General features: G+C 44.2%; 1 protein-coding gene across 1 annotated transcript; it reads left to right on the forward strand.

The window, feature by feature from the left end:
• Positions 1–10,154: 10,154 nt before the first annotated feature.
• On the forward strand, positions 10,155–11,141 carry LOC147004223 (olfactory receptor-like protein OLF3). Its single transcript, XM_085838408.1, has one exon. The coding sequence runs from the start codon at positions 10,188–10,190 to the stop codon at positions 11,139–11,141; it is 954 nt and encodes a 317-aa protein (XP_085694534.1). The 5' UTR covers positions 10,155–10,187.
• The last annotated feature ends 11,108 nt before the right edge of the window (positions 11,142–22,249 follow it).

Consider the following 22,249-nt stretch of genomic DNA (forward strand, 5'->3'; position numbering starts at 1 on the left):
CATACCAGGTCAGTACAGGTCCACATGAGAGAGGTTTATTGTGGGGAAAGGGGACGACAGATATGAAGGGGGAAAAGTGAGAGAAAAGAGAGATAAGGTCAAGAGGGTCTGCCTTTTACTTAGGCCATGACAAAACCACTAGCAGGTAAAGGTGGGAGGTAATCCAGGTGGATGCTGGGAATATATGGCGACTGCCATAGCAACAAGTGAGTGGATCCCTGTTGCCTACAGGTGAAGTCACCATTATCACTGGATTCGGAGCTAACCTATAACAGTAAAGCCAGTTCCTGATACCAACATAGCTCCCTTTTTCTTATCATAAAGAGAAGAAAAAGGCAGGGAGGGTGAAACTGGTGGTGAAAGGGAAATGGGGAGTCAAGTCTCTTAAACTGCTTCCTGTTGTCTAGGGGCATTATCAATTTTGGGGTGTGGTTGACTTCCACCCTCAGGGTCCACTTGGTAAACATTTGCATCAGGCTCCTCTGCAAACATTGGCTGGTAATTCTGTAATAGGAACTGGAATTCCCTGGGTCTTGTATGTAGAAAAAGGGTATATTGCATTGTTGATAAAATTGATCGGTTCGTTATCCTAGCATATGTATCTGACAAGACAAAGATGGGCAGCTCCCATATTTGTCTGGCCATTTTTTTTTTTTTTGCAATCATCTTTTGTCTGGTCAAAGAGAAAGAAAGCAAAGAGATCATAATATTTAGATAGGATAATAGATACAGGGGCTGGTTGGACAGCCTTTGCCAGCATATAGTATTTTTGTCTGTTAGCTTTTTCATGTCTCTCATGGTACACCTTGAAGGCCAGCACTAAAACTTCTCCCTGTGGAGTTAGGGGTCCCCTCTCCAGCTTTCCAAGTTTGGCTTTTTAGGTCAGGGTAGCTCTGGGAAAAGAAGTAGGTCACCAGAAGTTTCTTACATTCTGAGTTTTCAGGGTCCAGATTAGTGTATTGTAATAAAGGTTTTGTGGGGGGTTCTAAAAATTGAGATGGGTTTTCCTGTTTGTCCCAGATGACCTCTTGTCGGGGAGGTTTCAAAAATTACTGGTTTTAAGACTGACCTGCAGAGACCAGCCAAGAGACAGGTTATGTGTAGTCTCCCCTCCCCCAGCCTGAAACCTGCTTGCTCAGGGGTGGAGCTTCCCACTCAATCGGTCTGCCACGCCCACTGCTGGAACCTGCCCCTTTGCTGTTTGGAGCCATACACGTGGTCACCCTGCTACTGGTCCCCGGGATTATTTGGCGGGAATTGGGCCCCTTCCCCTGCTTCATAACTGCGTGCAGAACAGTAAAATTGAGCTTTGATCAGAATGCCTGTCTTAGCTGCATTTCTTTCTCTCGCCGCCTAGCCCCTCTTCTCTTACAGGTTTCCAAAATGCCTTTCCAGGCTAGAACCCAGGCTGTGATCTGCTGGCTGGACACAACAGTTATGAAACTATCCCTGGGTAGAGAATTATAATTCCATTGAGGATCTTTGTCAGGTACTGCCTCAGATCCTTTTGGATATGTTCTACCTGTTTGATGAATTTAATCTGTGTGTGTTCTTGCCTGCTCCCAAACTCACCTGCATTCATCAGGAAGTGAATTATTAGTGAAGATCATATGTACATCCTGGAAAGTGAAGCTATAAGGTTAAGTAATGTACTGAAAGTCTTTAATAAAATCAGGGGTGTTAGAGGTATAGGAAACCAGTGTGCTTTCTATTTGAGAAAGTTCACCCAGTGAGAAAGGGACATGAACTCTGGCAACGCCATCTACCCCAGAAACTTTCCTTAAAGGAAGGATTGATGCGGGGTCAGGTGTTCCTTGGGGGTGAAATACTTGGGAGTTTGGCTGTGATCTTAGAGCAGGTGATGGGAGGGCTGAAGGTAGGTGCCACAGCAGGGCAATTAGATGACATGCAGCTGTCACAGGAGGAGGGGAGGGGTCTGGAGAGGTGGACCTAGTCGGGTTGGGGTTAACCTGGTGAGAAGGAGAAACTGAGGAGGCGGTTTGGGTTTTTGGAGGTATGGAACCAGGTGTTTGGTGAAAAGGAGGCAGTTCATTAGCTGGAACAAGGGTTGTAGCATCATCTGGTGGAAGTTTCATGGCTAAGAGAAGTTGGGTTGGGGAACAAGAAGAACACAGGGAGGAGTTGGAGCAAAGATGGGTAAAGTCTTGAGCATAGGGAACTTTTTTCCATTTATCAGACTGCCTGGAATATGTATGAAGAGCTGGTAAAATAATTGGACCTAGTTTGCCATTAAGTGGCCATTTGGAGCCAGTGTCTAATGGGTACTGAATCCAGACATTATTGCAGAGGAGTACTAGTTTTGATGGTCTCAAGTCGGGCATTAACTTCAGAGATTTGAGATTTTTCAGGAGACATTCCAGTGGGGAATCTGGAGGTATGTTCAAAGACAACAAAGCACTGATTGAGGAGTTATTGTATTATTCATACCGATGTCCTAAGAAAAACTCAGTAATGAAATTTCAGCCAGGCTAGATGTCCAAGCCATCACCTAGACCTTCTAGAGGCTACAGTGAATCCAAGACTTGCCATAAAGTATCTATACCTATGCCTAGGGTTTCCTGAATAGCTGCAAGAGCCTGGAGAATGGGGGGGGGGTCGGCTTTTGAGGGGATAGTAACCCAAAGGTTGAAGTCCCATCTTGTATGTCAGCTAGGAGGATGATCATAAGGACCATAGCCACGGAATACCAATCCCTTAATCCATAAAGGCTGGTCATGCCATTTTTGAGAAATCTGGGCCCTCCCAGACGACTGGAGGAAAAACCTCCTTTTTTAAATTAAATATTTTCTTTATTTACATTTCAAATGTTATCCCCTTTCCTGGTTTCCCCTCTGAAAACCCCCTATCCCCTTCCCCCATCCCCTGCTCACCAACCAACCCACTCCTGCTCAATTGCCCTGGCATTGCCCTAGACTGGGACATAGAACTTTCACAGGTCCTCTCCTCCCATTGATGACCAACTAGGCCATCCTCTGCAACATATGCAGCTAGAGCCATGAGTCTCACCATGTGTTTTCTTTGGTTGGTAGTTTAGTCCCAGGGAGCTCTGGGGATACTGTTTAGTTCATATTGTTGTTCCTCTTATGGGGCTGCAAACCCCTTCAGCTCCTTGGGGACTTTATCTAGGTCCTTCATTGGGGACCCTGTGCTCTGTGCAATGGATGGCTGTGAGCATCCACTTCTGTATTTGTCAGAAACTAACAGAGCCTCTCAGGAGAAAGCTATATCAGGCCCCTGTCAGCAAGCTCTTGTGGGCATCCACAATAGTGTCTGGGTTTGGTGGTTGTATATGGGATGGATCCCCAGGTGGGACAGTCTCTGGATGGTCTTGAGGAAAAACCTTCTAATATGCTGATGTTTGTTTGAGAAATTTAGCAGTCTGGTAGCGGGAAACATGAAACTGTATGGTTGGTGTGGGCCCACCTAACTGAATAACCCACATGGCAAAAGCTAGCCCACGTGGTGGACCACAGTATTAGCAGCTCACCTGATAGAAGTTCATAAGTCCTGCAGTGGTAGCAGCAGCAGCAGCAGCAGCAGCAGCAGCTCTTCTGGAAGTCTGTGAGTCCCACAGCAGCAGGTGGCAGTGGTCTGCAGCTGTGGTGTCAGAAATCCACATGGAGTGCAGAGGTGGCAGGAAAGCAGAGGTCTGAACCCATACACAAAAGGAAGCCACAGTCGCAGTCTCTGTGATGGTCGATTGGCCACAGGCCCTGCCAGTGCCCAGTTACCTAGACCACCAAAGCAGCTACTGGCAGGCACAGCTGGGTGTCTAGGCACCAATGTTGTGTTAGAAACTTGGCTTGTGTTGGGAGAGACCACACCAAGCCAGTACAGCTCCACATGATACAGATTTATTGTGGGAGAAATGGGCAAAGGGGGCAACAGAGATGGGGGGGGAAGAAAGAAGAGAGAGAACAGGTCAAAGGGTCTTCCTTTCATATAGGCTGTGACATAACCTCTGGAAGGAAGAGGTGGGAGGTAAAGCAGGTGGATGCTGGAATGTATGGTGATTGCCATGGCAACAGATGTGTTGGTCCCTGTCCCTTATGGGTGACCTCACCGTCATCACTGGATTCAGAGGGGATCAGTAACCATAAAGTCAGTTCCTGATACGAACAGACGTGTCTAGAGTTCTTTTTACTTGGCCAGTTTTTAATTAAAGCTTCATTTAAATTTGGCTCAACTTTATGAAACTTGTTTCTCACCTATGAATCTCAGGAGTAATAGTTCCAAGTACCCAGCAGAAGCAAACTTAATTCTCCTAGCAACCCCAGACTGGAAGAGGCAACTGTTGGCAGTTTACAGAAGAGAGAGCCAAGGCAGGGACACAGTGAATTTAAGTGAGAATGCTCGAGAACAAGATATATCTGGATACCAATTTTCAGTATGTTCTTAAAGGACTATAATTCCCTGGGTGAGATTCCTTACTCAGCCATTAGGGCACTGGCACTGCTGACCACCAGTGATGACTTGTCATGGAGGACCCTTAAATGCCCATGTGGCCATCCTGGCTCAGGTCCTGGATACACAGTTGAGGAAGGAATAGAGGTGACACTAAACATGGTATTGCTGGGAGTGTGGGAGGGTCTGGGCAGTGACTGAGAATGTCAGGCCGTGACTCTTGCACCTCCTTTGCCCTGAGCTGCGCATCTTCCCCAATTAGGTCTAAAATGAAGGTCATCATTCCTCCATTTGCCTGATGTTTTCTCCTGCTCTGTCCCCCAAGAGTCTCTTCCAAGGAGTGTGCTTGTTGAGAGCATTCAGGAAATCCCTACTGGGCACAGAAATGCCACTTTCCCAACTCACCTGGGAAGGCTAAGAGAGAAGGCAGGATCATAAAGTCACTGCAGCTTGTACCAAAAGGAAAGAGTTGACAAGTCTGAGACTCAGTTTGTTGTGCAGGTTCCCCACCCTCAGAAAACAAACCTAGACTGCTTGGAGACTCAACTGGCTGAACTGTCAGAAACCTTGGATATGTTCTACATTCTTGGCTGCCTACAATATCACACCTCTGGATCCAGTTGGTTAGGGGTTTTCCTGGTTAGTCACTTCCACAAGAGCAAGAAGCAACCATTCATTCACACCTAGTTTGACCCATGAGTGGTAAGTTGGTCACTAGTCTTGGACTTCCTGGTAGGATGCAGGCATCATGTGAAACTGAATATCAGAAGTAGCTGGACACTACTTTTGATTGTGTACATGACACCATAGACCTGCAACCCTGCTCCTTATTGCCTTTTCTTCTTCCTTAACCCTGGTCTACTTCACCCTCATGCCCTTTATTCCTTCCTCTTCCTCTTCCTTCCTCCTTTATACATGTAACATAGCCTGACATTTTGTTTACTGTCATGCTCCAGGTCAGTACTAGACACAAAGATACAATATTGTTCTGAGCTCAAGGATCGTGCATTAGGTTGAAAGCCATAGCCATGAGAACAGTGAAGCCTTCCAACATGTAGGAGGACAGCTGGATGGACAGTTTGGTTTTGACTGTGAGATGTATCTCAGGCTGCTTGAGCTGGTTGTCTTGCTCTGTGGGTGATGCTACACTTCAAATTCTAATTTTCAGCAATCCAGGGGTAGGATTCTGTTTTTTTTTTTCTTCCTGAGACTGAGTATTGCCAGGTAGCCCAATTTTTGGTCTAGAACTCATAATCTGGCTGTCTTTGCTTTCAAAATGCGGGGACTGATGATCTGTACCACCAGGCTTAGTTGAAGACACAGACTTGTAGGACAGGCAAGTCAATAAAGACTTGACTAAATTATTTTCCTCTGTTTCTATCTATTTAAGTCTCTGTCTGTATCTGTGTCTCTGTTTCTGTACTCTTGTCAGTCAGTCAGTCAGTGAGTCAGTCCACCTGTGTGTGTGTCTGTTATTTTGTGTCTCTTCCAATTTCTGAGTCTCTACCTTTCTGAGTCTCTGTCTTTCTTTGTCTCTGTCTCTGACTCTCTCCTTTTTATTTTCTTTTTCAAAACAATTTTTATTAGATATTTTCTTCACTTACAACTCAAATGGTATCCCTAAAGTCCCTTATACACTCCCCCGTCCTGCTCCCCAACCCACCCACTTCCCCTTCTTTTCCCTGGCATTCCTCTATACTGGGGCATATAAAGTTTGCAATACCTAGGGGCCTCTCTTCCCAGTGATGGCCGATTTGGCCATCTTCTGCTACATATGCAGCTAGAAATATGGGCTCAGGAGGTACTGGTTAGTTCATATTGCTGTTCCTCCTATAGGGTTACAGACCCCTTTAGCTCCTTGGGTACTTTCTCTACCTCCTCCATTGGGGGCCCTGTGTTCCATCCAATAGATAACTGTGAGCATTAAATTCTGTATTTGCCAGGCACTGGCATAGCCTCACAAGAGACAACTATATAAGGGTCATGTCAGCAAAGCCTTGCTGGCATATGCAATTGTGTCGGCATTTGGTGGTTAATTATGTTAGGGATCCCCGGATGTGGCAGTCTCTTCATAGTCCTTCCTTCTGTATCAGCTCCAAATTTTGTCACTGTAACTCCGTACATGGGTATTTTGTTCCCCATTCTAAGAAGGGACAAAGTATGTACACTTTGGTCTCCCTTCTTCTTGAGTTTCATGTGTTTTACAAATTGTATCTTGGGTATTCTAAATTTCTGGGCTAATAACCACTTACCAGTGAGTGCATATCAAGTGACTTCTTTTGTGATTGGGTTACCTCATTCAGGATGATATCCTCCAGATCCATCCATTTACCTAAGAATTTCACAAATTCATTGTTTTTAATAACAGAGTAGTACTCCATTGTGTAAATGGACCACATTTTCTATATCCATTCCCCTGTTAAGGGACATCTGGTTTCTTTACAGCTTCTGGCTATTATAAATAAGGCTGCTATGAACATAGTGGAGCATGTGTCCTTATTACCAGTTGGAACATCATCTGTTTATATGCCAGGAGAGGTATTGCTGGATCCTCCGTTAGTACTATGTCCAATTTTCTGAGGAACCACCAAACTTATTTCCAGAGTGGTTGTACAAGTTTGCAATCCAACTAGCAATGGAGGAGTATTTTTCTTTCTCCACATTCTCGCTAGCATCTGCTGACCCTTGAATTTTTGATCTTCGCCATTCTGTCTATTGTGAGGTGGAATCTCAGGGTTGTTTTGATTTGCTTTTCCCTGATGATTAAGGATGTTGAACATTTTTCAGGTGCTTCTCAGCCCTTCAGTATTTCTCAGGTGAGAATTCTTTGTTTAGTTTTCTCTGTAGCCCATTTTTAAATGGAGTTATTTGATTTTCTGGAGTCCAGCTTCTTGAGTTCTTTGTATATATTGGCTATTAATCTCCTACTGGATTTAGGATTGGTAAAAATCTTTTCCCAATCTAATGGTGACCTTTTTTTCTTATTGATAGTTCTGACTCTCTCTCTCTCTCTCTCTCTCTCTCTCTCTCTCTCTTTCTCTCTCTCTCTCTCTCTCTCTCTCTCTCTCTCTCTCTCTTAGAATCTACCAAATCCCTTCCCATTGTTTCAGTCTGCCGTTCAATGCATCCACCATATCCTCCCACACCCATACACTAGGGAAATCTCCCCAGGAGAGCAGGTCTGTGGCTAGTCATCCACCTCTGTCCTAGGAGCTCTGGTCTGTGCTCAACTAGATGGACACTGTGAAGACTTTGCCTTCACCACCCACTTGAGAGCCCATTTGCCAGAGCAGAGAAGGTAGTGACTGAGAGCCAGGCTCTGACGCCAGATCATCCAAACTCCAACTTCTCCCATGGCAGCCTTGTAATTTGGAACAAAGTGTCCTCTCTGGACCTTAGGTTTCTATATATAGCACATGAGTCAAATCATTCTTCCAGTGAATTGATGTTATGTTAGCCTAAAGCTAGTAGAACAATGGCTGGCATATACAAATTACCCAAAATTAATATTAGTTGTCTTATTATTACAAAGGTAGGGGAACAAACATGCTGCTGTACTCTACCATAGATAGTTTGTTCTTACTTGTCTGAGAATTCAGTTACTAGGAAAGGAAGGAAGACCCCTCTAGGAGCCTTCAGATTTTATCTGACTAATGAACAAGAAGTACAGGATTTATCCTACCTGAGTTGGGTCTGGGAGATGGCAGCACAGCAGGCAAGGCTTCCTGGCCAAGCTGAGTCCTGCTGTGTGGGCATCACTGGGCAAGTGTTGGCCCTTACTCCATAGTGAAATGTTACTTGTTTGCCTTGTAGTTTGAGAGGAGCAGAGGTGTCCAGGGTATCAGGAGCTTTTGCATAGAGACTTGAGAGTGTAGAGAGAGGAATGGAGGAGACAGCTGTGTGTTGTGGTTGAAGTCTTCAGTGAGTAGAGCATGGGGGGTTTACTATTGTCATTCTGGTAGGTGAGTGGTGTAGGAAGCCTCAGGGATGACAGGAGCCTATGTGACTGTTTACACTGTGGTCTCAAGCTTCTCAGGGCTCACTGAGATAGCCACATTGCAGAAATATCCTTTACATTAATGAATTTATTATTTATTTATTTATTTCATTTGCTGTTGGATATTATGTTTTCTTGTAAGGCTCCTCTACATATAATTCCTTGTAAGAATCTTTGGAGTAATTCTTTTTTGATACTATCTAATTTATTGCTTTTTTTCTTCTGGGGAAACTACTTCATTGTGCCCTATTACGGGAATCTTTGCTTACCCACTAAGGATAGAAATACGCCTTTGCTTTTGTTTCTGAAATTGGTTGTTTTTTTACCGTAGTTTAAATGAGTGGCAGACCTGGAAATGATTCCTGTTTGTTCAGAGGGATGAGGGTGTGAGGCATATAGGAGAGTTACTTAGATACAAATCCATGAATGAATACACACACAATCGACCAGCATTATTTGGAGACACTATGGTGGCTCGTGGCCACTGTAGAATGCCTTGCTTCAAAAAACATTTGACTGTGTGCTGGTCTGTGTCTGGATTTTTTTGTACTGTATATTTTTGATTAATCTAGATTTTGAAAATGATGTGTGTGTGTGTGTGTGTGTGTGTGTGTGTGTGTGTTTGTGCACGTGTGTGGGCCTGTGTGTCCTTAAGTGCTGTTAAGTGCTTCCCCCAGCACATGAGGGAATCCAACTTCTTCTATCTCATGGCTTCACAGATTGCAATAGGGCCATCTGGCTTGACTCAGGCCAACTTTCCTGATGAGCCATGTTCTTGTCCCGCATTGATTTATTTTTAGTGTTAGAAATTAACTATTTATATTGCCTCATGTAATTCAACTTAAATACAAACCCATTATGTGGCCCAGGCTACACAATAACTGCTGATTGTCTTTCCTCTACCTCTTCATGTGCTGGGATGACAGATGTGTCCCCCCACCTTATAGAGCCTGTGTAATCTGAACAGAGATTCAGACTCTAATGAACAGCGTGTTGTCTAGCATTGCCTAGCGTGTGGTCAGGGCTGGACTGTAGACACAGCTTACTAAGAGCTGTAGGCAGTGCAGGCTGAAAGTGCCATGAGTACAGTTGCCGTGGGGGCAGAGGGGGAACATTGTGTCACTTGTCATGCTGGGTTTTGGTCCAGTGAGACCATGGAAATAAACACTGCCAGTCCTGGCATGTCCACTACCTTTCAAGACCAGGAAGGGAGGACTCAAATTCATGGGAAAAGAAATGATAGTAGCTTCACTTGGTGCAGCTCAGGGCCACTCATTGACCTCTGTTGATGAAGGCTTATGTTGCATCTCAGCTGGTCAGGAGTAAAGGATTCCTTGGTATGAGAAGAGGAAAGTTATATACAGGACACAGGCTCTACAAGGTTGAAGGCCACTTCAGGTCTAGTAATTATTGAGAGACCTAGTTTTGAATGGGTGAGAGTGAACTAGTCAATGTACACAATGGAGTGAAATGAGTGTATAAGACAGCACAGGACATATGATGGGTTATGTAGTGTTTCCAGAGTTACGTGAGATACTTTAAATAGTCATAATAGTGCCAAGACATGAGTATCATCAGCCTCATTTTACAGATGAAAAGACTGAGGGGGTTGTTAAGCAACTTGGGTAGAGTGTACAGAAACTTAGCAGTTTGCTCAGAGTAAACACCCCAGCACTCCAGCATCTGTAGATTCCATCTTTCAGGGCTATCATATATCAGGTGTTACATAGGTGGCTGGAATTCTCTAACAGAACTATTGTTTTGGATGATTCCAGGGCAGAACCAAAGTTGGGTCTCTGAGTTCATCCTGCTTGGCTTCTCCAGTGACCCCACGACCAACAGCATCCTCTTCATTGTCTTCCTTCTCATCTACCTGAGCTCAGTCCTGGGCAACGGGCTCATCATCATGCTGGTCTGCCTGGACACACAGCTGCACACTCCCATGTACTTCTTCCTCTCTACCCTCTCCCTGTTGGATATGACCTTTGTCACCACTACCATGCCCCAGATGTTGGTGCATCTTCTTGCTCACTCTCAGACCATCTCCTTTACTGGCTGCTGGCTGCAGATGTTTATGTTCGGTGGTCTGGGCATAACTGAGTGCACCTTCTTTGTTGTCATGGCTTATGATCGGTATGTGGCCATTTGCTATCCACTGCGCTATACTGTCATCCTCAACTGGGGCCTGTGCATACGGTTGGCAGCAGGGTCTTGGATCTGTGGTTTCTTTTCCTCTTTATTGCACACTTTCTTCACCATGAGTCTGCCATATTGTGGGCCCAACAGGGTCAACCACTACTTATGTGAAGGTCCTTCAGTGCGTACATTGGCTTGCATGGATACCCACATCATTGAGATGGTGGACTTGGTCTTGAGTGTCCTTTTGTTTGTTACTCCCATTTCCCTCATTGTGGCCTCCTACATTCGTATTGCCATGGCAATTCTCAAAATCAAGTCCACAGAGGGCCGCTGCAAGGCTTTCTCTACATGTGCCTCCCACCTGACTGTGGTCACATTCTTCTATGCTCCAGCCAGTTACATCTACATGAGGCCGAATTCCAGCTACTCCCCTGAAAGAGACAAGCAGATCTCACTCTTTTACAGTGCTTTTACACCATTGCTCAACCCTGTGGTCTATAGTCTGAGGAACAAAGACATCAAGAGGGCATTTCTCAAGGTGATGGGTTATGGCAGGTGTGCCATTGAACCAGGATGGTGATCCTTTGATAAACTTTGAATAAAATGTTCTTTGCTTAATATTGAAACTGCATTTGTTTTATGTGGGCAAAATTGTGCATTTTATACAACATACAACTTAATAACTTAGGACAACATTCCTGAAAGACAGCGTGCTGTATTGATAGGTGACTATACCACAGTTAAACAGAAAACATAAATATTACTGATTCTGTATGCAAGGACTCCCTTGGGGCTCACTTTCATTAGTGGTAGATTATAAGTCTCCTGTGTAGTCAGGCTGAGATCCATCCATCATTAACAGAAGGGAAGGAATAGTGGATAAAACCTTTAAACCTAAGCTTCTCAGTAGTGATCACCATGTCTTTGCATGCATTGTTCTGGCAAGGAGCATCATGGTCCAACCTGACAACAAGATGTTGGGATTTACTTTACTTCCACAGAGAAGCAATGAAAGTCATGTGACACTGGACTGGTGTGTACTGTTCCTGTACAGACAAGTGAAAAATTAGCAGCAGTTTTGCAACCTGACGTATTTTCTGACTGGCAACTGCATACATGTAAGCCAGCTGGAAACATGTTGTTAGTGATGTTGTAATAGACACAGCACAGGCTGATGTGCTGTAGGCTAAGTAATGCAGCACAGGTTTTCATATTTTAAAATTAAAGCAATGGTGTGTGGAACAGAAGGGATGCAGACAAGAGACCAAACTTCCTGCCTAAATTTAATGCTGTCTATGGTTAAACATGAAGTCTGCATTGTACGATCATATGGAAGTTAAGGGAGCTAGATTTCATGGCAGAAATACCATTTATTGCTGCAGGTGACATCCAGCATCTGAGGACACATCTCCCCTGTGACTGCTGATCCTCGTCCTTTTCTACACGGAGGTGGTGGGTACCCTTTGCCTATCAGCTCTAGAGTAGTTCTTGTCTTGCCAATCCGCTAATTCTTCTGTGATACAGGCATGAACTAGTCTTTCCCTAATGATTTCCTGCTTATAATATGTTTGCAATCATGTTTGGGGTGACAGTGAAGACAATCCATTCATAGTTAGGATTTATTATTCATTTGTGGGTTTATGTTATTAGAAGGTCTAACTCTTCCCATACTGGCTTCAAATTTTCAATGTACCTAAAAATAATCTTGAATCTCTTGTGTCCACCTGCCATTACTGTGATTTTGGGCTTACGATGTGAGACCTGGTGATATTTTGGTTTCTGGATGATGTCCTTCATATTACAGAGTCTCACTTTGTTTACATCCAACTCAGTCACTTTATCTCTGTCTCATGGGTTATATTCCAGAAGGCATTTCCTGATGAAAGTTCATGAAAAATTCTATTATGTTTTTAAAGTTTCATTTGCATTTTGATTCATTTTGTGCACAGTATATAGCCAGGGTCCAATTTAATCCTTTATCCATTGTCACATCATTGCCTTTTGACAACAGTCCTTGTCTCATTGCATGATATTTACATCCCTGACTATTATTGGTTGACAATACAGATTAGTGCTTATAGAGATATGACTAACATAATGCTATTCTGTTTGACTTCATTTGTTTACACAGTTATCTACTCTCTAGCTCCCTCACTACAATGACCACATCAGCTTTGCCAACAGATCTGAGAGTTTCATGTCATTGACTATAGTCCAAATGTGTTGACCAAAATAATTGTCATGATGTGTCTAAAATGCCTATGATTCTCTTCAGGGACAAGCAATTGAAGCTTCCTTTGACCATCTTCTAACTCTGATCTAGCTCAGTGGTTTTTTATTTCAAATTAGTATCCCTATATTTAGGCACCAAGAGGTTCTTCAGTGGCTCAAGTCTATTCTTGGTCTGATTATCAATAAAAAGGCCTTACAACTCTTAATTGTTTAATCAACATGGTTGTCAACAACTCTCTTGTGTGTTTCATTACAAGGTCTGGAGTGTCAGAAACAGTCTATTAAATTCCATGTGAACGTGTTGCTAATGTCATTCTTGTTTGGTTGCTATGGCTTTGAGATTGGAGATCAGGAACACTCCAATCTTCTTTTTTCAAGATTGTTTTTGTCTCTTCTGGATTGCTTGCAATTTCCGTTGAAATTTAGGATCCATTGGTAATTTAAAAAAACTGGGAGCTAGGACAATGGTAGAGGTACAAAGAATTTGTAGGAAAAGTTAGTATATCTTAACCATAGGAACTGTAGCACTGAAGGAACCAGAAGGCATTATATGACCACATGTCATCAGTGCCCATTATGAGCTAGGTGTTATCATACAAAGTCCCAAAGGTGGTACATAGAGGTATACACCAGAGAATGCCAGTGTCCAGACACAGTTAAAACTAACAGTCCATATAAACACAGGAAGATTGATTGAGAAAATAGCCCAAGTTGCTTACTTTTGTTATATTCCCACCATAATCAGAACTGATGCTCTCTATGGGCGTTCCTGTATGGTGGACTGAGGAGAGACATAAACTCATGCTGGTTACAGACCATTCCGTATACTGTGCCCACAGTACCTGGAAGTGGATAGCTTGAGCACTGTGTTGTGTATCTTGGGTGGGCCTGAAGCCAGTCTTGAAGACAAAGCCTTTCAGGGGTAGAACACTCTTCAGGACATTCTGGTGTTCCTTGATCTGGAGGGATAAAGGGCTGACTAGTGCATTCTGGTTGGTGGGTTGGTTATGGTCATGGATGTCTATAGAACACAGTTGGAAAAAATGGAGTGAATGAGTATGGGACATGAGATGTAGACCATCATCTTAAAAGTCAATGGGTGAAAGTCAATAACCTACTACAGTTATTGTGTTAACCTGACATGTGTGAAACTGCCCTCTTGTCTTCTATGCCTATAGATAAGTGCAGCTCCCAGACCTCCTCAGAGGAGTTTCTTTGTGCAGTGGTTGCTAGTTACCAGAGACAATCTACCAGTGAGAGTACAGAGAAGTGTCTATGGAGTGCTCAATCACAAGTGATAGATTTTGTTTGCCACTTTTACCAAAACTGAGGGACTATTATAGAGAAAGACTGTTGTAAGGAGCCGCCTTCACATTTGCCATTACAAGATGGCGCTGATGGCACTGACACCCGTGTTCTAAGTAGTAAACAAGCAAGCTGCGCATGTGCCGGGGTAGCTTTCCACGCCATGTGCTCTGCCTTTCCCGTGACGACAACTCTGGCTGATGGGCTGCAGCCAATCAGGGAGTGACACGTCCGAGGCGGAGGACAGTCCTCCATAAAAGGGAGGGGGCTCCGCCATATCTCTCTCTCTCTGGCTCCTTTCTCCACTGGCTCCTGATGGGGTAAGCAATAAAGTTTGTACTGCAGAAGATTCCGGTTGCCCTGAGCGTGTTCTTACCAGGGGGACACACAAAAGCGGCGGGCAATAAATGGTGCCGGAACCCGCGAGCTACTGCATCACGGAGAAGGAGCGGTTAGTGAAGTGTTCCCGGAAACAGACTGTTGAGAAGGACCCGGTGTAGGTTCAGAACTCTTCAGCTGGGGAACTGTGATAATGAAGTGTTCCCACAAAACAGACTGTTGAGAAGGATCCGGCATGGGTTCAGAACTCTTCAGCTGGGGAACGGAGCAGAACCAGAACTGCTGGGATGGGACGCGAGTTACAGCTTTACAAGGTATGTCTGGTCTTGAACTTTCTCTAGTGTTAAAAGCCTTTTTATTTCTTTTCATATGTCAACAAGCGGTTAAGACAGGGTGGAGAATTCTGAACGAAATTCAAGACAGTCTATCAGAAGTAAAGCGGGGAGAGAGAGCAGGAAAAAAGAGAAAGCATGGCGCGCGAAATAAGTATACAGGCCTTTCCACGGGTCTTGAACCCAAGGAAAAGTTAATGTCAGGGAAGAATACCTGGGGAGAAATTAGAAGGAAAGAGGAGAAAAAACAAAGGAAAAAAGAAAAGTTAATGTCAGGGAAAAATACCTGGGGAGAGATTGGAAGGAAAGAGGAGAAAAGAGATGAGTTTAAGGAGCCAGTTCTTAATAGCTGTGAATCAGATGAAGAAATTAGCCCTTCTGAGGAAACAGACTTGGAGGAGGAAGCAGCTTATTATGAGAGAGAAATGCGAGCTTATAGGTCAAGAAAAAAGCCAAAAGCGACTGGCAAAGGCCAGCTTGCTGCTTGGCCTCAGGGCAGTCGGCTTCAGGGTCATAGTGCACCTCCGCCCTATGCGGAGCCCCCGCCCTGCGTAGTGCGTCAGCCCTGCGCAGAGAGGCAGTGCGCAGACTCGTTCATTCCAAGAGAGGAACAAAGGAAGATACAACAGGCATTTCCGGTCTTTGAAGGAGCCGAGGGTGGGCGTGTCCACGCTCCGGTAGATTATACACAGATTAAAGAGCTTGCTGAATCGGTCCGTAAATATGGAACCAATGCTAATTTTACCTTGGTGCAGTTAGACAGGCTTGCTGGCATGGCACTAACTCCTGCCGACTGGCAAATGATTGCAAAAGCCGCTCTCCCCAGTATGGGCAAATATATGGAATGGAGAGCACTATGGCAAGAGGCTGCACAAACTCAGGCCCGAGCAAATGCTGCCGCTTTGACTCCAGAGCAGAGAGATTGGACCTTTGACCTGTTAACGGGTCAGGGAGCTTATACCGCTGATCAAACAAATTATCACTGGGGAGCTTATGCCCAAATTTCCTCCGCGGCTATTAAGGCCTGGAAGGCGCTCTCCGGAACAGGTGAAGCCACTGGACAATTAACCAAGATCATCCAGGGACCCCAGGAGTCCTTCTCAGACTTTGTGGCCAGAATGACAGAGGCAGCAGAGCGTATTTTTGGAGATTCAGAGCAAGCCTCACCTCTGATAGAACAGCTCATTTATGAGCAAGCCACACAGGAGTGTCGAACGGCCATAGCCCCAAGAAAGAATAAAGGCTTACAGGATTGGCTCAGGGTTTGTCGAGAGCTCGGGGGACCTCTCACCAATGCAGGCTTAGCGGCTGCCATCCTCCAATCCCAAAAACGCTTCATAGGCAGAAATGATTGGAGGACATGTTTTAACTGTGGGAGGCCTGGGCATTTTAAGAAAGATTGTAGAGCTCCAGACAAAAAGGGGGGGACCCTCACTCTTTGCTCTAAGTGTGGCAAGGGCTATCATAGAGCCGACCAGTGTTGCTCTGTGAGGGATATAAAGGGCAGATTCCTTCCCCCACCTGATAACCAATCAGCTGATGTGTCAAAAAAATGGGCTATCAGGCCCTCGGTCCCAGGGCCCTCAAAGATATGGGAACCGGTTTGTCAGGACCCAGGAAGCAGTCAGAGAGGCGACCCAGGAAGACCCACAAGGGTGGACCTGCGCGCCACCTCCGATTTCCTACTAATGCCTCAAATGAGTATTCAGCCGGTGCCGGTGGAGCCTATACCATCTTTGCCCCCTGGAACCATGGGCCTTATTCTCGGCCGGGGTTCACTCACCTTGCAGGGCTTAGTAGTCCACCCTGGAGTTATGGATTGTCAACATTCCCCTGAAATACAGGTCCTGTGTTCAAGCCCTAAGGGCGTTTTTTCTATTAGTAAAGGAGATAGGATAGCTCAGCTGCTACTCCTCCCTGATAATACCAGGGAGAAATCTGCAGGACCTGAGACAAAGAAAATGGGCTCCTCTGGAAATGATTCTGCCTATTTGGTTGTATCTTTGAATGATAGACCTAAGCCCCGCCTTAAGATCAGCGGAAAAGAGTTTGAAGGCATCCTTGATACCGGAGCAGATAAAAGTATAATCTCTACACATTGGTGGCCCAAAGCATGGCCCACCACAGAGTCATCTCATTCATTACAGGGCCTAGGATATCAATCATGTCCCACTATAAGCTCTGTTGCCTTGACATGGGAATCCTCCGAGGGGCAGCGAGGAAAATTCATACCTTATGTGCTCCCACTCCCGGTTAACCTCTGGGGGAGGGATATTATGCAGCATTTGGGCCTTGTTTTGTCCAATGAGAATGCCCCGTCGGGAGGGTGTTCGGTTAAAGTAAGAAATATCATGGCAAAGATGGGTTATAAAGAGGGAAAAGGGTTAGGAAATGAACAATTAAAACTGGGCCATATTGAACCATCTACCTCACCTTGGAATACTCCAATTTTTGTAATTAAGAAAAAGTCAGGAAAGTGGAGACTGCTCCATGACCTCAGAGCCATTAATGAGCAAATGAACTTATTTGGCCCCGTACAGAGAGGTCTCCCTGTACTTTCCGCCTTACCACGTGGCTGGAATTTAATTATTATAGATATTAAAGATTGTTTCTTTTCTATACCTTTGTGTCCAAGGGATAGGCCCAGATTTGCCTTTACCATCCCCTCTATTAATCACATGGAACCTGATAAGAGGTATCAATGGAAGGTCTTACCACAGGGAATGTCCAATAGTCCTACAATGTGCCAACTTTATGTGCAAGAAGCTCTTTTGCCAGTGAGGGAACAATTCCCCTCTTTAATTTTGCTTCTTTACATGGATGACATCCTTCTATGCCATAAAAACCTTACCATACTACAAAAGGCATATCCTTTTCTACTTAAGACTTTAAGTCAGTGGGGTTTACAGATAGCCACAGAAAAGGTCCAAATTTCTGATACAGGACAATTTTTGGGCTCTGTGGTGTCCCCAAATAAAATTGTGCCCCAAAAGGTAGAGATAAGAAGAGATCACCTCCATACCTTAAATGATTTTCAAAAGCTGTTAGGGGATATTAACTGGCTCAGACCTTTTTTGAAGATTCCTTCCGCTGAGTTAAGGCCTTTGTTTGATATTTTAGAAGGAGATTCTCATATCTCCTCCCCTAGGGCTCTTACTCTAGCTGCTAGCCAGGCCTTACAAAAGGTGGAAGATGCCTTACAGAATGCACAATTACAACGTATTGAGGATTCGCAGCCTTTTAGTTTATGTGTCTTTAAGACAGCACAATTGCCAACCGCAGTTTTGTGGCAGAATGGGCCATTGTTGTGGATCCATCCAAATGTATCTCCAGCTAAAATAATAAATTGGTATCCTGATGCAATTGCACAGCTCGCCCTTAAAGGCCTAAAAGCAGCGATCACCCATTTTGGACGAAATCCCTATCTTTTAATTGTACCTTATACCGCTGCACAGGTTCAGACCTTGGCAGCCACATCTAATGATTGGGCAGTTTTAGTTACCTCCTTTTCAGGACAAATAGATAACCATTATCCAAAACATCCAATTTTACAGTTCGCCGAAAATCAATCTGTTGTGTTTCCACAAATAACAGTAAGAAACCCACTTAAAAATGGGGTTGTGGTATATACTGATGGATCAAAAACTGGCATAGGTGCCTATGTGGCTAATGGTGAAGTAGTATCCAAACAATATAATGAAAATTCACCTCAAGTGGTAGAATGTTTAGTGGTTTTAGAAGTTTTAAAAACCTTTTTAGAACCCCTCAATTTTTTAGAAGTGGCTGGAGTGATTAAGCCTTCCAGTAAAGTTGCCAATATTTTTCAGCAGATACAATTAGTTTTGTTATCTAGAAGATTTCCTGTTTATATTACTCATGTTAGAGCCCATTCAGGCCTACCTGGCCCCATGGCTCTGGGGAATGATTTGGCAGATAAAGCCACTAAAGTGGTGGCTGCTGCCCTAACATCCCCGATAGAGGCTGCAAGAAATTTTCATAACAATTTTCATGTGACGGCTGAAACATTACGCCGCCGTTTCTCCTTGATGAGAAAAGAAGCCCGTGACATTGTTACTCAATGTCAAAGCTGCTGTGAGTTCTTGCCAGTTCCTCATGTGGGAATTAACCCACGCGGTATTCGACCTCTACAGGTCTGGCAAATGGATGTTACACATGTTTCTTCCTTTGGAAAACTTCAATATCTCCATGTGTCCATTGACACATGCTCTGGCATCATGTTTGCCTCTCCTTTAACTGGAGAAAAGGCCTCACATGTGATTCAACATTGCCTTGAGGCATGGAGTGCTTGGGGAAAACCCAAACTCCTTAAGACTGATAATGGACCAGCTTATACATCTCAAAAATTCCAACAGTTCTGCCGTCAGATGGATGTGACCCACCTGACTGGACTTCCATCTAATAAAACAGAAAGGGGGAGTCGAGGAGGCTTTTCCCCGAGTACCAAGAGTGTCTGTGTCTACAGCACTCTTTACACTCAATTTTTTAAATCTTGATTCTCATGGCCATACCACGGCTGAACGACATTGTTCAGAGCCAGATAGGCCCAATGAGATGGTTAAATGGAAAGATGTTTTAAATAACAAATGGAAAGGCCCGGATCCTATTTTGATAAGATCCAGGGGAGCTGTTTGTGTTTTTCCACAGAATGAAGACAACCCATTTTGGATACCAGAAAGACTCACCCGAAAAATCCAGACTGACCAAGGGAATACTGATGTCCCTCGTCTTGGTGATGTCCAGTGTGACGACAACAAAGGGAAAGCAGTGTTGGGAGATACAGAATTGGACGGCTAAATTTGAACAGACCCTTTGAAAATTGAGACTTGCCCCACGCACTTGGACCTGTCCCTGACCTAAAGACTATCTTTTCAACATTTTCCTTCTTTAAAGAATGGGTGGGGGTGGAATTATTTGGAGCTGTTCTTTGCTGTGGATTAGTGTTGCTTTTCTGATTGGTCTGTAAGCTTAAGGCCCAAACTAGAGGAGACATGGTGGTTATTTCCCAGGCGCTTGCAGCACTAGAACATGGTGCTTCCCCTGATATATGGTTATCTATGCTTAAGCAATAGGTCGCTGGCCACTCAGCTCTTGCACCCCACGAGGCTAGTCTCATTGCACGGGATAGAGTGAGTGTGCTTCAGCAGCCCGAGAGAGTTGCATGGCTAAGCACTGCAGTAGAAGGGCTCTGTGGCATATATGAGCCTATTCTAGGGAGACATGTCATCTTTCAAGAAGGTTGAGTGTCCAAGTGTCCTTCCCCCAGGAAAAACGACACGGGAGCGGACCAAGACCCCTTTGGGTGATGAGCCTGGGAGGAGGTTTTGTGTAAAGCCCCTATTTTACACACTGGGGATTTGACCTCTATCTCCACTCTCATTATTATGGGTGGCCTATTGCTCTTATATAAAAGAAAAGGGGGAGATGTAAGGAGCCGCCTTCACATTTGCCATTACAAGATGGCGCTGATGGCACTGACACCCGTGTTCTAAGTAGTAAACAAGCAAGCTGCGCATGTGCCGGGGTAGCTTTCCACGCCATGTGCTCTGCCTTTCCCGTGGCGACAACTCTGGCTGATGGGCTGCAGCCAATCAGGGAGTGACACGTCCGAGGCGGAGGACAGTCCTCCATAAAAGGGAGGGGGCTCCGCCATATCTCTCTCTCTCTCTGGCTCCTTTCTCCACTGGCTCCTGATGGGGTAAGCAATAAAGTTTGTACTGCAGAAGATTCCGGTTGCCCTGAGCGTGTTCTTACCAGGGGGACACACAAAAGCGGCGGGCAATAGACTGTAATAGCCAGAGGTTGTAGAAGACTAAGGCAAAGCAATGTATTTTGGACACTAGAGGACTCGATACTCATATCTCACAGCAGCTGTGGTTGCCTGCACAAGACAGTCAATAATCCACCCTGGTGTATTCTGCACAGCTCCAGAGATTACCAGATGGCGAAAGGCAAATGTAAGAATCCTACTAACAGAAATCAAGACCACTCACCATCACCAGAACACAGCACTTCCACCCCAACTAGTCCTGGGCACCACAACACAACCAAAAAGCTCGACCTGGATTTAAAAGCATATCTCATGATGAAGGTAGAGGACATCAAGAAGAACTTTAATAACTCACTTAAAGAAATACAGGAGAACACTGCTAAAGAGTTACAAGTTTTTAAAGAAAAACAGAAAAACACAACCAAACTGGTTGAAGTCCTTAAAGAAAACAGGAAAACACATCCAAACAGGAGATGGAAATGAACAAAACCATACTAGACCTAAAGAGGTAAGTAGACACAATAAAGAAACCCAAAGTGAGGCAACGCTGGAGATAGAAACCCTAGGAAAGAAATCTGGAAACATAGATGCGAGCATCAGCAACAGAATACAAGAGATGGAAGAGAGACTCTCAGGTGCAGAAGATTCCATAGAGAACATTGGCACAATGATCAAAGAAAATACAAAACACAAAAGGATCCTAACTCAAAATATCCAGGAAATCCAGGACACAATGAGAAGACCAAACCTACAGTTAATAGGAGTTGATGAATTTTCCATGAATGAAGATTTTCAACTTAAAGGGTTATCAAACATCTTCAACAAAATTATAGTAGAAAACTTCCCAAACCTAAAGAAAGAGATGCCCATGAACATACAAGAAGCCTACAGAACTCCAAATAGAATGGACCAGAAAAGAAATTCCTCCCGACGCATAATAATCAGAACAAAAAAATGCACTAAATAAAGGTAGAATATTAAAAGCAGTAAGGGAGAAAGGTCAAGTAACATATAAAGGCAGGCCTATCAGAATTACACCAGACTTTTCACCAGAGACTATGAAAGCCAGAAGATCCTGGACAGATATTATACAGACACTAAGAGAACACAAATGCCAGCCCAGGCTACTTAACCCGGCCAAACTCTCAATTACCATAGATGGAGAAACCAAAGTATTCCACAACAAAACCAAATTCACACATTATCTTTCCACGAATCCAGCCCTTCAAAGGATAATAACAGAAAAAAACCAATACAAGGACAGAAATCACACCCTAGAAAAAGCAAGAAAGTAATCCCTCAACAAACCAAAAAGAAGACAGCCACAAGAACAGAATGCCAACTCCAACAACAAAAATAAAAGGAAGCCACAATTACTTTTCCTTAATATCTTGTAATATCAATAAACTCAATTCCCCAATAAAAAGACATAGACTAACAGACTGGCTACACAAACAGCACCCAACATTCTGCTGCTTACAGGAAACCCATCTCAGGGAAAAAGACAGACACTACTTCAGAGTGAAAGGCTGGAAAACAATTTTCAAAGCAAATGGTCTGAAGAAACAAGCTGGAGTAGCCGTTCTAACATCGAATAAAATCGACTTCCATCCCAAAGTTATCAAAAAAGACAAGGAGGGACACTTCATACTCATCAAAGGTAAAATCCTCCAAGAGGAACTCTCAATTCTG

This window comes from Mus caroli, unplaced genomic scaffold, assembly GCF_978045245.1.
Source record: "Mus caroli unplaced genomic scaffold, Mus_caroli_1 scaffold_6, whole genome shotgun sequence".
NCBI lineage: Eukaryota > Metazoa > Chordata > Mammalia > Rodentia > Muridae > Mus > Mus caroli.

Bases quoted from the DNA above. Each gene is read 5' to 3' on its own strand.
- LOC147004223 (XM_085838408.1), top strand. From the start codon at position 10,188: ATGATTCCAGGGCAGAACCAAAGTTGGGTCTCTGAGTTCATCCTGCTT.